Here is a 15822-nt window from a genome sequence, read left to right as displayed (position 1 = left end):
CACATTTCAGAGACCTGCACACTGAAAACAACTTTTTCATTAAAATTGTATTGATGGTATCAAATACAGCAAACCAAAAGTTTACACATATCAGATATTTCGTTCCCATATAGGAAACAAGTACTAGGTAAGTACAACATTACACTTAAGGAAAAAAGTGCAAATTGGCAGAGTTAAGAAAGTAAGTTCACAGTTCAAGTATATTAGGGAGATTATTATCTACCAATGACTGTGCAAGCTGATTGCATAAGTTGTCCACTGTTCATTAGAGGGCAGCAAAATAATCAAGTATTATGCCTAAGGGAAGATATAGAAGGTCAGAAAGCAAGAATATCTGCTATCTTAAGGCATGATTAACAACTTATTCCAAGCAGGCATTTCCTACTGTATCGTTGTGAAAAAAAGAGTTTGAAATTCAGACATTAAAAGCTGGGCCATGTGCATCACAGAAGCAGCAGGTGACAGGAAAAGGCACTTAAACTTCCCTTTTCAGATGTAGCAGCTTATCACAGTAGGCTTCCTTATGTAGCATGGTTTCAGATGCAACTGAAGTGACTTTACATTTGGTTTTGTTCTGGACTGTTTCTTTCTTCTACCTGAAGCTGCAGCCAGCTCCAATCTAGAGCCTAAAGATGAAACAGTTACACCACAGAGTTCCAACAGAAGCTTACAGTTGAGGCTACTTCCCCTTTATTCCAGAAAAATTTTGAAGAATCAGATTTTAAAATTTCACTCAAAAAAGAAATGCTCAAAATAATTCCAGAGTGAATCCTTTAATTTATTTAAAGGAAAACCTTAAATTATTTGTTTTCCTCAGGATTTTCTTTTCAGTAATCTACTTCCGTGAACAAGTCCATCCCCACCACCCCCTACACTTTTGTTCTTTATTCGTGGCCAGTGTACTGCCACCACCAGAAGATCGTGATTGCCAAACTGTACTTCTACAAATATTTTTGTCCAAGAGCCAAGTCCTCTATCTCTCCAGGGAAGGGGAAGCCCTGGTATTTCCAACACCATGTTGTTCAGTGCAAAGTCAGTCCCCATGGTATGGCTCCCATTCCCTGCAAATAGGGAATGGGGGGGGAGGGGGGTCAGCAGGTCGGGTGGAAGAATGGGGATTTGCATCTCCCACTCTCTTCTTAGAGAAGAATAACACGTAGAAATCTCTTAGCCCTATTACTTATTGCTAGGAAAGGTACACATACAGAAATTAGAAACTGTAGACATCCACAGCCTATTTATAAAAAAATAGCAGAAGTGTTACCATAAGACTCTGGTCCTGGTCCTTCATTGTGTCATGCATCACATTTTCGAGTTGGCTACAGAGTTTCTGTGATTCCAACAGTAGCTCCTCACTGAAAAGCACAATTGTTAAACAGTTATTTTCAACTGAAGTTTTGTCTAAAGAGATGCTGCCACGACCTTGGATGAAGAAATACTTCTAGACAGGTACACTGCACTGCACTGAAGAATATTAAACTTTATCAGTCAGCTCATAAGCTAGTGATTCATACTGCAACTGAGAAAGTCAATGGCACCCCCACATTTACTGGGGCTGAGGAAAGGGTGTTCAAATTGGAAATGGGTTTTTATTATATCAACTCGCTGTTAGGGGAAAAAAGTTATAGAACAGCCTTTAAAATAAAGGATTAAATATCAGATGAATAAATAAGCCAAGATCTGTCATTCCAGAACTATAAAAGGGAACCCATTCCTTTAAGTAAGCCAGAATCTTAAGTGTTTGGTATAACAGGCTCTCCTTTATGATATAGCCCAGCTACCATTACCTAACATGATTACACTCCAGCAAATCCTGCTGGCACTATACTTCAAAAAAAAGCACAACCATTTCAAATAAAACAAGCCACTATCTTTCTTTTCAGGCCAGGGAGGTAAACTTGCACATTATTCCCAGTTGCTCTTAAAGGAACATTCACAAGCCTCAGAAAATCCAGGTGTTAAGCAGAAAACACTGCTGACAGTGGAGGCTGAACAAAGCATAGACTAAGAAAGCCTTTATTTTACAAAGCAAGATCCCCAAGCAAGATCCCCAACCTTGTGCTGCTAACATTAGCAGCTACGCAACTCCAGACCTCACCTCACCTTTTTGTGATTGATTCTGGTAAATTGTAGGTTCCAGAAGGGACCTGCAGTAGCAGCTGACCAGGGCTAAGTCGTGATGTGTTCATGCTTTCTGGACTGCCAGTAACAGGACCACGTACTTTACTCTGAAGAAAAACAGTAGATTTAAATTGCAGTTATTTCCACTTAGTTCCAGCAGTCAGGAGTACAAGAGCTCAAAGTGTGGCTTTAACCCTGATGCAACTTAATGGCAAAAAGCAAACATAGGACATACTGTGTATACTACTACTGATTTCTTTTACTCTGTGTTACTTACACTAAAAAAGACAGTTTAACTCAAAATCTTTTTTTCTATTTCCACTTACACAAGCAATTTTCAACAGGTTCCACAGTTCTTTCTGTCGTTTCTCCTGAAGCCTAACAACTGTATTCTCATCTTCATTCATCAGATTCATCACTCTCTCCACTTTAGGGAACAATTCCAATGCCTTCTGCTTGCAAACTACAGTTTTACTGATTAAAAAAAAAAAAAAAAAATCAGGTCAAATTGGCAACTGCAGTAGTGGAACTTGTCTCAAGTTCCTTATCCTCTATAGCATTCAGAAATCATATTAGCTGTTTCACAGAATGGCTAAGGTTGGAAGGGACCTCTGGAGATCATCTAGTCCAACTTCCATGCTGAAGCAGGGTCACCTAGAGTATGTTGCACTGGCTTGTGTCCGAACAAGTTTTTGAGTATTTCTAGAGAAGGAGATTCTGCAGTCTCTCTGGGCAACCTGTTCCAGTACTCTGTCACCCTCACCGTACAGACATTTTTCCTCATTCTCAGTTGGAACTTCCTGTGTTTCAGTTTGTGCCTGTTGCCTCTTTTCCTGTCACAGGGCACCACTGGAAATAGTCTAGCCATCCTCTACACACACTCTCCTAAGATGCTTGTATGCATAAGATCCTCTCAGTCTTCTCTTCCTCAGGCTAAAGAGGYCCAGCTCTCGCAGCCAGTCCTCATTAGAAATGCTCCTATCCCTTCATCATCTTCATAGCCCTGCGCTGGATTCTCTCCAGTAGCTCCCCTCCCTGTCTCTCTTGCACTGGGGAGCCTGGAACTGGACGCAGTACTCGAGATGCGGCCTCACCAGGGCTGAGTAGAGGGGCAGGATCTCCTCTCTCGACCTGCTGGCAACACTCTTCCTAATGCACCCAAGGATACCATCGGCCTTCCTGACCACAAGGGCACATTGCTGGCTCACAGTCAATTTGTCATCCACCAGCACRCCAAGGTCCTTCTCCACAGAGCTGCTTTCCAGCAGGTCAGACCCCAGCCTATACTGGTGCCTAGGGTTATTTCTCCCTAGCTGCAAGACCCTGCACTTGCCCTTGTTGAACCTCATGAGGTTCCTCTCTGCCCAACTCTCCAGCGTGTCCAGGTCTCTCTGAATGGCAGCACAGCCCTCAGGTCTCCCAGTTTGGTATGATCAGCAAACTTGCTGAGGAGGCACTCTGTCCCTTCGTCCAGGTCACTGATGAATAAGTTGAACGGGATGGGACCGAGTACTCGCCCCTGGGGGAAATCGCTAGCCACWGGCCTCCAGCTAGACTGCATCGCTGATCATAACCCTCTGAGGTTTGCCTTTCAGCTGGTTCTCAATCCACTCCACTGTCTACTCATCTAGCTCACACTTCCTGAGCTTGCGTATGAGGATATTATGGGAGACAGTGTCAAAAGCCTTACTGAAGTTTAGGTAAACAAAATCCACTGCTCTCCCCTCATTCTATCATAGAAACCCATCAGACTGGTTAAGCATGACTTCCCCTTGGTGAACCCATGCTGACTACTCCTGATCGCCTTTTTTTTTCCCCTACATACTTAGAGATGACATTCAAGATGAGCTGTTCCATCACCCTTCCAGGGGTGGAGGGGAGGCTGACCAACCTGTAGGATCCTGGGTCCTCCTTACTGCCCTTTCTGAAGACTGGAGTGACACTGATTTTCTTCCAGTCCTCAGGCACCTCTCCTGTTCTTCATGACTTTTCAAAGATGGAGAGTGGCCTGGCAACAACGTCTGCCTGCTCTCTCAGCACTCCTGGGTGCATCCCATCAGGGCCCATGGATTTATGAGTGTCAAGTTTGCCTCAATGATCTCTAACTCGATCCTCCTCCACAAAGTCTTTCTTTCTCCAGACCTCCTCTCTTGTCTTGAGGGTCTGGGATTCCTGAGGGCTGGCCTTAGCAGTAAAGACTGAAGCAAAAAAGAAATTCAGTAACTCTGCCTTCTCTGTATTCTTTGTCACCAAGGCACCCACCCTACTCAGCAATCGGCCCACATTCTACATAGTCTTCCTCTTGTGGTACTGATGTATTTGAAGAAGCCCTTCTTGTCGTCCTTGACATCCCTTGCCAGAAATGATTCCAAACAAGCCTTAGCCTTCCTTGTCACATCCCTGCATACTCTGACAACATTCCTATATTCCTAGTTTAAGCTCTAGAAAAAAAAACTCTTGCTGAAAGAGAAAATGCTTTCTCTGCAACCCTCAATAAAAGCTGACTCTAAAGCTCACCTGAGTTGAGCGTAAATGACCCGAACCTTTTTTTCAAAGGTTTGGATTGCCTGTAAGAGCAGTCGTACTATTTCTTGGCTGTCACCACTGGTCCTCTGATCTGGAATAGGAGTCAGATTAGAAAACAGATAAGTAGACTCATAAGACATACAGCGAGAAGATTCTTAGTGGTTTGTTTCCACTTCTTTAATCCTGAAACATCAGAAGTTCAGGGCATGCAGAAGYGAGTGGGAAAAAAGGCACTGGATTTTAGCTACCCTTTTCAAAAAGACGAGAATTAGAAAGCAGAATTGGAATGGCAGGTCTACTGCCCTGGGGCTGTGTAGCTGCTGAGAGGAACAACTGCCAACTGCCTTCCATGCTTCCTAAATAGAAACTTAAGCAGCAGCGTATTCCTGCAGCAACCCTTTGCTCCAAGAACAACTCAGGTGAGTCTCACAGTTAGGAAGAGTAGCAGGAAAGTCAGGATTGTCTGGTTTAAAATTGACTCACTGACTCCCTTCTCCAAAAAAGGTCAAGACTAGAGGAGGCCATATGCATCTAGCATATAGCAAGGCCTGAAACAGAAAATTTTCTCAGTGCGGTTTGCTGCATCTCCAGAGTTTGAACCCATACAGAGCAAGTTGACCTTGACCTAAAACGTCTTTTACCTCTTGGCTTCTCTCTCAGCCTTCGATACAGCTCTCTGGCTTGTTCTTCTCTAAAAGAAAGGACAGAACAAAAAGGAACTTCTCCAAGATCTAAATTATGAACAGTTACTTCAATAACTCAAGTCTTCTATACACCAGTCTGCAATTTCAGACTGATGGATCAGAAGCCCAAAATTTTCTTTTAGTGTCATGTTAAGTCCTGCTAGTCACCTATAATTTGGCCTGGAAATATCACCCCCATTGCCCTGCAGTGAAAAGGAAACTAAGCTACACTTGCAACACTCCTATATATGAAGTTCAAGATGGTTCAACTTACAAATCTTCCAGTGTTCCTCCTTGTTTACGACCTAGTGGGCTTCTCTGCAGGTCCACAATGTCTGTCTGCAAGGCCATCATCCTCTTCACTAGCTGATCCACATCATCCTCCTGAAAGCAGGGCAGCACATAAGCAATAGGATAGTCTCATACTAAGAGACACTACCTCACTGACTCTTCCTTTCTCATTCACATTTCCAAACACTCACATCAGCAAACAGCAGCCCTGAACAAAAAGCAATGAGAATATTTTAATTTCCATTCAAGGAAATAAGCTTGGTGCTATGGGATAAAACAGCTTCCAAGAACTTTTCCATGCTAAATTCGGCCCATGAAAAAGAGCCATTGAAGAGTAAATGTACTGCTAGTTCCCATGCTGTCACATCCCCTTTTCCTTGCCACTGTAGCTGATATTCTCCCATCTTACCAATCTTTGCTCTTCCCTTCTTCCTCAGTGCACAACCATACTTTGTCCTGGCACCCCAGTTTCTGCTTTTCACCTGAATTTGTTCATATGCAGAAACACAAACAGTCATTCTGCCACTCTGCCTGTTCCCACTAGAGAAGGGCCATGTGTTGGCAGGAAATCAAATGTTAACTAGTCATATTTCACTTCTCATCTGAGACAAATGGTCCTTGGCGCAGCTGGCAGGGGTTGCATTATCTGATGTCAGAAGGTTGAATCCCTTAGGGGGAGCAGATGCATAGTATGCACCAAGAATGGGAAAACACTGCCCTTTAAAGCATCAGTATTGAATTTTGAAATTATTGTGTTCAATCTTCTAATCATTCACTTTCTCATTTGGTTTTAATCCACTGTTCCAGATCCCCTTTTCAGTTATCCTGCTAAAACTCCCCTGGCTCCAGGATTAGTTAGCAAGGACATCAAGGACATTCCTCAAGATCATTCTTTTTCCTGTATCTTACAAACACAGAGAGATCTATGAAGTACTGGCAAGGAAAAAGTGATGCAATCCAAATCAAGACAGTGTGATGTCTGGAGTCAGCTCAGACACAGGAAGTTTTTATTTAAGGGACGATAATGAGAAAAGCCTCTTTTCTTTAGGATAAGTAATTAGCTCTAGAAACATACCCGCCCACAGAGTTCCACAGCCTGCTCCATCTCTTTCCATGCAAACAGCAGCTTCTCAGAAGCTACAGAAACAAAAGAATGATTGCTTTTCTTAGGAAAAGGGAGGTAGTATACTGAGGCAAAAGGCAAAAAAGACCTCCATTTGCCTGATGTAATACTCACTAATTCCAAATTCRATCTGCTCTTTATACTTCTCCAGATCAATTTGGATGCTTGTTTTAAAGAAATCCAGCTTTGCTTTCAGCTGCTGGGAAAGGGAGGCCATAGAATTCTTCATCTTCGACAGGGTACTATTGTAACGCAACAGATTCATCCTGCAAGGACAAGGTCATATTAGATGCCCAGACTTCCACATATATCAAAAGTAAATAGTGCTGAGTGTAACAAGATCACAAAAGCAGCTGTGTCAGAGGATACAGCTCAGCTTTTCATTAGTTGTAAACAGCTCTGCTTATGGGTTCCCCCTGTAATAAGGTCCCATTCCTGCCCTTTCCCTTTCACATGGGGAGCAAAGACAGAAATAAGTATTCTAGAGAGACTGCCATCATACATGGCTGCTCGTTGTCCCTGCTGAAGCCGGTTACAATCTTCTTTCAGCATCCGGATTGTGTGCCAGATCTGACCCCACACTTTCCGCAACTGGAAAAAGTGGAGATTCTTCTTTGGATCCTGAACTAGAAACAAAGGGGGGGATGTACATATCAGCATAAAGCCTCAAAATAGTATTATCACATAACAAGATAGACCAAGACATCACTCCTTTGAAGGACATGTAGTCAAGCGTCTACCTCTTATAGTCTGCAGCTGGCTATCCCCGGGGAGCTCCTCCCAGCATATCTTATCTAACCCTTCCTTCCCTCAGTTATGCTGACAAATGGAATAAATGCTATGCCAGTCTGTTTTAGTGTTTCTCCAGTCCCAACAGGCAAAGGCTCTCTCTACTCTGCACATGGTGCAGACCACAGAACATAGGCAGCCCTTTCACTGGYGAGATCCTCCCACATCCACACTAGAGAAAATCCTTACGGATGCAGTCAACACTTTCTGGGTGAGGACGCAAGGCAACCTGAGCCTCATAGGAAATTTTCTGGTTATCAAAGAGGAAAAGGAGGTCTGTGTCTGTAGTTGCAGCATCATTCACCTGCCAAAGACAAAAAGACCCACTGAATTCTCTCATAAATAATACTCCTCAGCAACACTATAAACAGTTTTCCACAGCACAGGAATGTTCTGTTTACAGTGTTACACCAAAGGAAACAGTGTGCCTATTCTGCAGAGGGTTAGGTCTGTGTGGTTACTACAAGTAAGGACTGCCAGAACAGCAGAGAGGCATGCTCTGCCCCCAAAGAGGGAACAGCGTTCACTGATTCATTGAGCAGTGTGGAAGGGAAGATCCAGACTCACCTTGCTATCAGCTATATGCTTAGTGGCCAACTTCTCGGGAAACAATGCAAGTCCTGCTTCTTGCAGTAGCTCCTGGTCCTGTTCTGGAATTCCAGTATCTAACTGGATCCTGGCCTTCACAGTTTGCAGAGTTTCCTCCTCTGTCACAGGGTAGGTGTGTACAGTTCCCGTAACCATGTTCAAAACATGAAGCAACTACAAGAAGAGCAGTGTGACATGAGAAGAACTGGAGATGAACAGGTCATGTCTGAGCAGAGATTCAGGCCTGAGACACCAACCACCAAGAAACCAGAGTACATGAAGTTGCTTCACAGCTACTTCATAACGTGGTGCCAAAGTCCTTGTCCTCCATCAGCTGGAAGAGAGGCCACATGGCAACTAAACAGCTTCAGAAGCAGAATCCTCTGCCAGAACACAGAACCAAGCACATAGAGAGGATATTTACTAATCCAAGCAAGCTCAGTAATTATTTCTTTCCAAATAAGCAGGAAGAACAAACATGCCATTAGCTGCCATCTTAAGTGAATCACAGAATCGGTAAGGTTGGAAAGGACCTCTGGAGATCATCTAGTCCAACCCCCCTGCTCAAGCAAGGTCACCTAGAGCACGTTAGACAGGGTTGCACCCAGGCGGGCTTTGAAGATCTCCAGAGAAGGAGACTCCACAACCTCACTGGGCAACCTGGTCCAGTGCTCCGTCACTCTCACAGTGAAGAAGTGAAGAAATTCCCCCTCGCGTTCAGGCAGAACTTCCTGTGGTTCAKTTTTTGCCCGCTGCCTCTTGTCCTGTCGCATGGGAGAACTGAAAAGAGTTTAGCCCTGTCCCCTCGACACCCTCCCTTGAGGTACTTATAGACATTGGTAAGATCTCCCCTCAGTCTTCTCYTYCTCAGGCTAAAGAGRYCCAGCTCTCGCAGCCATTCCTCAGAGGGCAGATGCTCCAGTCCTCTGATCCTTCTCGTAGCCCTACGCTGGATTCTCTCCAGTAGCTCCCTGTCTCTCTTGCACTGGGGAGCCTGGAACTGGACGCAGTACTCGAGATGCGGCCTCACCAGGGCTGAGTAGAGGGGCAGGATCTCCTCTCTCGACCTGCTGGCAACACTCTTCCTAATGCACCCAAGGATACCATYGGCCTTCCTGACCACAAGGGCACATTGCTGGCTCACAGTCAATTTGTCATCCACCAGCACRCCAAGGTCCTTCTCCACAGAGCTGCTTTCCAGCAGGTCAGACCCCAGCCTATACTGGTGCCTAGGGTTATTTCTCCCTAGCTGCAAGACCCTGCACTTGCCCTTGTTGAACCTCAYGAGGTTCCTCTCTGCCCAACTCTCCAGCGTGTCCAGGTCTCTCTGAATGGCAGCACAGCCCTCAGGTCTCCCAGTTTGGTATGATCAGCAAACTTGCTGAGGAGGCACTCTGTCCCGTTGTCTAGGTCATTGATGAATAAGTTGAACAGGACTGGACCCAGTAGTGAGCCCTGGGGGACTCCACCAGCCACAGGCCTTCAACTAGACTCCGCGCCACTGATCACAACCCTCTGAGTTCTGGCATTCAGTCAGTTCTCAATGGGTTTCTGTGCTGCTCCTCCTCCTAGGCCTATGGATCAAGTCTCTTCCCTCATAGGGCAGACACCCCTACTCCATGGAAAACATCAGGGGAATCCAGGCCTACTGCTCACCTTCAGGTTCAAAATGTCATCCAAGGCTTTGAAACATCCATTAGGTCCATATGTAGGATCTGTACCTCTCTGCCGTGGGTGCCACATTAACATGAGCTGTAACCATTTTTCTAATCTTCCAGCCAGAACGCTGCAGGATCAAAATTAAAACAGGGTCAGAAAACACTAAAGTGCATTTGCAGCCACCATACAGCTTGGCTTCTGCTGGAGGATTGACACACAAGTCCTTTTTCTGAACACAAATCCACTGTTTAGAATGTACAAAATAGAGGTGCTCTCTCACCTACACAAGTCTGCTGACAAACATAAGCACTGTTTGTATCATGCATTCTTCCTATCCACAAATTAACATAGTAAGGACCATAATAAAGACCTGGTTCATTCTCAGAAGAAACAGCTCATCCCCCCCATGGCACAACAGATTTTCAGTCCTCACCTGTTTAGATTGTTTGGGTAAGGTAAAGTGCTAGAAAATTTGACTTCTCCAGATAAGTCTTCTGAAACAACAATATCCAACTCACTCTTCTGTCGCACTTTTGTATGCCTAGTGGATTCAAGCAAGTACAGTGGTGAAATAATCACTTGTCTTTCCCAGCATGCACATTAGTAGACTCTTAAAGTTACTCTTGACAGATGTTATCCAGTTGTTGCTTTGGTTTCTGCTATGTGCCCTGCAACAGTTAGTCCTAATCCCAAAGAGAAGTATCAGAAATGCTGAAATTGCTCAGGGAGGTCAATGACCTCCAGTGAAGGGGCCCATTCTCCATAAGGCAAGATACAAAAATATTAATCCCCTCCCAAAATCCAGAGACTACACCCCTACTTCACATAAACAGGACAGTGTTATTGCATGCACTCTTCTTATCACTAAGCCCCAGGTCACTCACCACTGCACTGGCTGCCAGTTGGGTAGGAATGGTCGAAAGCCTGTAATGCACTCAAAGGCTAGTGTACCAAAGCTCCAATAATCCACTGTCACCGTATACTTCTGCTGCTCCAGCAGCTCTGGAGCCTGAGACAGTTCACACACACAAGAGACAATGCCACCCTTCTCTCAGCTCTCTACCTCTCAGGAGGTCATTAACATTTGTACAACATATTACAAAGACTGTGCTGAACATGCTATCTTTCAAGAGCTTTGATATCCTCTCAGAGTGAATACTACAGGTTAGTGGCACTCCAGCCACTCCAGAACAGAAATATCTAGCAGACACTAAAAACTCAGTGTCAGCAAAAAACCAATTACCTTCCCTTACTAGAGCAGCCCAACTGCACCCCTTCTCGGGCAAGCGCTTTACCCAGCCCAAAATGCAATTATACTGTTAACTCCRTCCCACAATGCAGTAGCTGCTTTTCTAGCCATATTCTTTCCTTACCAAGTACTGCAGTGTCCCAACGAAGGAAGTGCATAGACTGCCCTGGTCCAACTCCTTAGCATAACCAAGGTCAATGATTTTGTGTATTAACTGAAACACACAACAAAGGACAAGGACTAGGAAGAAGTTCTCTTAAAAACATATCACACAACAGAAAAAATAAAAGTTCAGCTCTTCAAATCTGTGCAGGAAATGAAGAGATGCAGGAGGAAACAGGAGACTCCTGCAGGTTCCTAAGACCAGAAAGTACATAAAATTGTCATTGGCTTGATATGTGTAGAACAGAAAACATTACTGCTAATTCAGTTCTTCAGCCAGTCACTATAATCAGATTCATTCATCAGTACTTTAAGCTGAAATCCAAGGCATTACCAGAAGTCTAATACAACCTCTCATCTCAGTTGCACACAGAATACTGTTCCTCTGACACAGAGCTCCAAGCTAGCTATCACCCTGGGTCAAGAACTCTCACAGAGGGATCACTGTAACTGTCTGGCACACGCATGTTCCTCTTACACTTACTTGTCTGTGCAGCCAAAGACAATTGGTTCCTGCTTACCCTTTGCTCTCCTTGCTGCAGCACAATGTTCTCTGGTTTCAAGTCTCTATGGATGATCCTGTTTTCATGAAGGTACCGGAGAGCAGAAGCTGAGACACAGAAAGAGCCATTTGTTAGAATATGACTAAGAGTACCTAGTATGACCTCAGTAAGGATGCATTTTCACATGGTATAAACATGACTTTTCAGTCAAATCTTGTACAATCAATTGATCAATGAAATATCAAGTGCAAGAGGAAAAGCAAGTGTCAAACATTTCTGGATACAAACAGAACTTGCTGTATTGGCAGCTCTTTTTTCCGGAAGATATAGTAATCTAATTTCCCCCAAAGCCTTCTGAYGAACCCTTTCACAGATGCTGAAGGTTAAAAATTTTAACAGCTGCACAGAAGCAAAGCCTGTCTCGTGGCTAGAGGAGTGGCTAAACTCAGYTCTTCTCAGTACACCCCTTTCATCAAGTCTTAACCTAGGATCCAAAGGCTGCTCTACCAAAGACTTTGTTCTGCCCTGTCCACAAGCTGTTGYCCCGCCCAATTTCACCTGCAAAATTCCTGGAAATTTCTATGTAACATGCAGTCTCTGCTCACAACCACTCCACAACTTGCACACTGATAAGTTCCATTCTACATTGGAAAGATAAAAACTTCACCTTAAGAATACTAAGGCAGAATATATGCCCTCTATTTCTCACATTTGGTCAAGACAATACCTTAATATACCTCCCATCTTGTAAGTTAAAAAGTACGGTTTTAGGAAAAACAAAACCTGGCAGCATTTGTACAGTTTGTGTTTTTCAGTGCTAATTCAGGCCTGAGCCAGAAAGACTCACTTTCTGCTCTTTGGAACTGCATGTCCCTTTTGACAATGTTGCATTTCCAAACACAGCTCTCCAATGTGGAATGATCTGGCCAGACTTTCAGGAGTTACCAACAATATAGCCCTCTCCTGAAGGATAGTRACCCTAGGAAGACCAGCTAAGTATGCATTGTAAGGGATCTGAAGAACAAGTTATAGCAACAGTTGAAAACAGTTTGCTCAGTTGTGGTTCAGATCATGTAACTGGAGATTCAGAACTGTCCCTCTTCTCACATACACACAAGCACATAAACACAAATTGCACTCTAAATGTAACCTGTCACTGTCTCTGGTCAGTTCCAAGTATCTTTTCCTGGTCAGGAAGGAGTAAAAGGATGCAGACAGCAGGGTACAAATACTCTGGGAACAAAACGGTAGGAGATGCTGCCTAGCAGTAGGAATACTAAGAAATATGTTTCTCATCTTGCCACAAGCTCATTTTCTAAGAATCCACCTGTCCCAAAAGCACTTTCTGAACCTCTTCTCTTTAAAGCTTTTGCATCTGTCCAGTTTCACCTCAGCTGTAACCCACATAACAGCCCATGATAACAACATAGCTTGCTAAAACAACAACAGAAAAGAACAAACACCTCAAAAGTCTCCAGATAGATCTCTCTCATCTTTGAATCATACTGTAAACATCAGAACTGTCTCGCATTCCAAATAGTTGCCCAAATGCTAATGCAAAACAACTGATCATACACTGCAGTACTGATGATGGGCTAATAAACTGAGGGTGGAGAGATGATGTACAACATAAACTGGAGTCACTTGGCAAGTGTTCAGCTCTCCAGAACCTTCCAGGAAACTCTGAGTAACATTTTTGCTGGGAAAGAAAATCCATCTCAACACTGGAATTGCAAGACCCACCCCCCCCCCCAAAAAAAAAAAAAAAAAAAAAAAAAAAAAAAAACCCAAAAAAACAGAGGTTGGCTTTCTAGAGAAGACTGGTAGAACAAGACTAGAAGCAAGTATACTATTCCAGGGCCTAAGATAGAGTCATCAAGCCTTTGAGCCACATAGCCTTTGACTGGATTCAGCAGTGAAAGGGCTTCCACATTCTGGACAGCTGAAGCTACCAATACAACTTACCAATATCAGACAACAAGATGAGAATAGCTTCTTCTCGCAAGCCACAGCAGTTTTCTAGCTGATTCAGGTACTGCAAGAGAACAACACAGAACATATATAATCTTTTCCTCCTATGTCCTAAGCAAAGGTCTACATCCCACAAACTCTCAAAGATGCAAAAAGTTCTAGTGACTGCAATGAAATGGGATTGAGACCTGTGGTATCAACAGCTACTACTTAAGGCATTGGTCTAACCTGGCATAGAGAAAAAATAAGAAGAAAGAAGAATAGAGGAAGAAATCAACATCATCCCCATCCTCTTCCTTCTACGGTATCCATCCTTCATAGCCATTTCCCCCATGCCTGGCAGTATCAGCTCTAATCTCAGCTGTACGCTCTGGGTTTTATTTATGGGCAGGTTATAGCAAAGGTTAATAAAATATCAAGGTCAGAATGAACACATTTTTTTTCCCATGACAGATAGAGGTTTATCAGTTCCAGGAAAGATAACACCCACAGATCTGCCTGCTATGTTCTTGCCATTCTCACATCCTGTTGTGCATCCCTCACACACACCCTCATCCTCTACGTGCAAATTCCACATGCTATCACTTCTGGCCAAACACAAGAAGTTTCAGAAAACACTAGAACACTGGAGTTTTCACAAGCAGAACTTTATCAAGAACCAACCCACCAAATACAGTATCTACCATGACATGAATTTAGAAGCAGCAAGTTTTGTTTTTGTTTTTTTTTTGAAAAAAAAAAAGAGAGGCTTTACACTACAAACAAAACTTTTCTAAAGGGAAACTCCAGGTCTCATCTTGGTGAGATTGAGATCCCTTAGTCACCACCCAGCGACCTTACCTTGCGGAGGTCACCACCTTGGCAGTACTCCATGGCCAACAACGGCAAGTCATTTGGCGCAAGCTTCTGCATCCCTTCAGGAACATCACGGGCAGCCACTACATTAGGATGGTTCAGCCTAGGGAGTGGAAATATGGCATGTATTCACATCACCATAACTGTGGCAGACACCTGAAAGAAAATCATTCTACCGGAGCTCCACAGCTTCACGTGCACATGGTCACCACACTAAGCCCCAGAGCGACATTAATCCTCTTAGAAACAGAACCAGTGTATTCTAGAAGCCTTCAATTCACCTATCCTTCACAGACCCAGAGACTCAGCTCAACTCCTTGCATACAGCACACAACTGGTGCGCACTGCTTCAGTGCACAGTCAGTGCATTGCTTCAGTGAACATGTACAACAGATTTCAGCAAGGTATTTTCCTGCAGCTCCTAGGCAGGAGTCTAGCACAGTCTGTTTACATGCTTCAGAAAGGATCCCAATTGCTTCCAGGTTACTGTATCCTACCCAAGTAATCCAGCATCTTGAAAGCAAACTCAACACAGATATTAAGCTGGGCAAAAGAACAGTTAAAACAGCAAAATCGTTGCAACACTGAAGACAGTGGCGCAGCCTCTGGAGAACAAAGCTTTTAAACCTCAATACTCAGGAGCTCAGAGAAAACAAAAAGCGAGGTTTTCTTCAGAGCACATCCGGCTCCTATACGCTCGCCTCCATGGCAGGGCTGGCACATTCCAGGAACGGCAGCAGGTCGCCACCTGCCTCTCCCACCGTTCACCTCAGCGCCGCCGTTACGCCCTCGCGCGCCACAGGGCGGTGTCGCAGCGGCCGGAGCCTATCGGCACGTACCGGCCCACTCCGGCGGCGAGCGGGAAGGCGGCCCGCGCTCCGCCCGGCGCCGCCAGGAGCTGCAGGCCGCGCGCAGGCGCGCCGCGGCTCGCCGGCGGAGCGGGCCGGCCTCACCTCTTCATGATTTGTATCTCCAGCGCCCAGCGGTCGCGGTTGCGCGGGCTCAGCTCCTGCCGGCACTGCTTGATGGCCACCTGCTCGCCGGTCTCCTGCAGACACAGCATGGGCTAGACTGAGCGCGGCCGCCCGGGCCGGGCCGGGCCYGGCAAGGGACCCGCCGCCGCCTACCTTGTTGTGCCAGCGGATGACGTTGCCGAAGCCGCCAGTGCCGAGGCGCTCCTTCATCTCCCAGGGGCCGCAGGTCTGCGCCTGCAGGGCCGGCGGCCGGCTCATGGCGGGGCCGCGGAGCTCCGGCTCCACAGGGCCTGGGCCGCGCCCGCTTCCGCTTCCGGCCCCAGTGGCA

General features: G+C 45.1%; 1 protein-coding gene across 2 annotated transcripts; it reads right to left on the bottom strand.

The window, feature by feature from the left end:
- Positions 1-32: 32 nt before the first annotated feature.
- IKBKB (inhibitor of nuclear factor kappa B kinase subunit beta) lies at positions 33-15822 on the bottom strand. 2 transcript variants are annotated; one of them, XM_085299530.1, is made up of 21 exons: positions 15648-15822; positions 15474-15568; positions 14506-14623; positions 13660-13729; positions 11713-11801; positions 11154-11243; positions 10665-10789; positions 10214-10321; positions 9778-9907; positions 8101-8295; positions 7723-7837; positions 7247-7370; positions 6859-7010; positions 6697-6758; positions 5605-5714; positions 5289-5338; positions 4639-4738; positions 2448-2595; positions 2104-2228; positions 1265-1355; positions 33-626 (listed from the first exon to the last, which is right to left on the bottom strand). In XM_085299530.1, exons 1-21 carry the CDS (start codon positions 15750-15752, stop codon positions 558-560), a joined length of 2271 nt encoding a protein of 756 aa, XP_085155656.1. In that variant the 5' UTR covers positions 15753-15822; the 3' UTR covers positions 33-557. The 2 variants fall into 2 exon arrangements, with proteins under 2 accessions (XP_085155656.1, XP_085155657.1); XM_085299531.1 differs by lacking the exon at positions 15474-15568 and having other exon boundaries at positions 15648-15733.

This window comes from Rhea americana, unplaced genomic scaffold (genome assembly GCF_003343005.1).
Source record: "Rhea americana isolate MKP2758 unplaced genomic scaffold, rheAme1 scaffold_15, whole genome shotgun sequence".
Classification (NCBI taxonomy): Eukaryota; Metazoa; Chordata; class Aves; order Rheiformes; family Rheidae; genus Rhea; species Rhea americana.
Note: the sequence above shows the minus strand (reverse complement) of the source record. Positions and strands in the feature narration are given on the sequence as shown.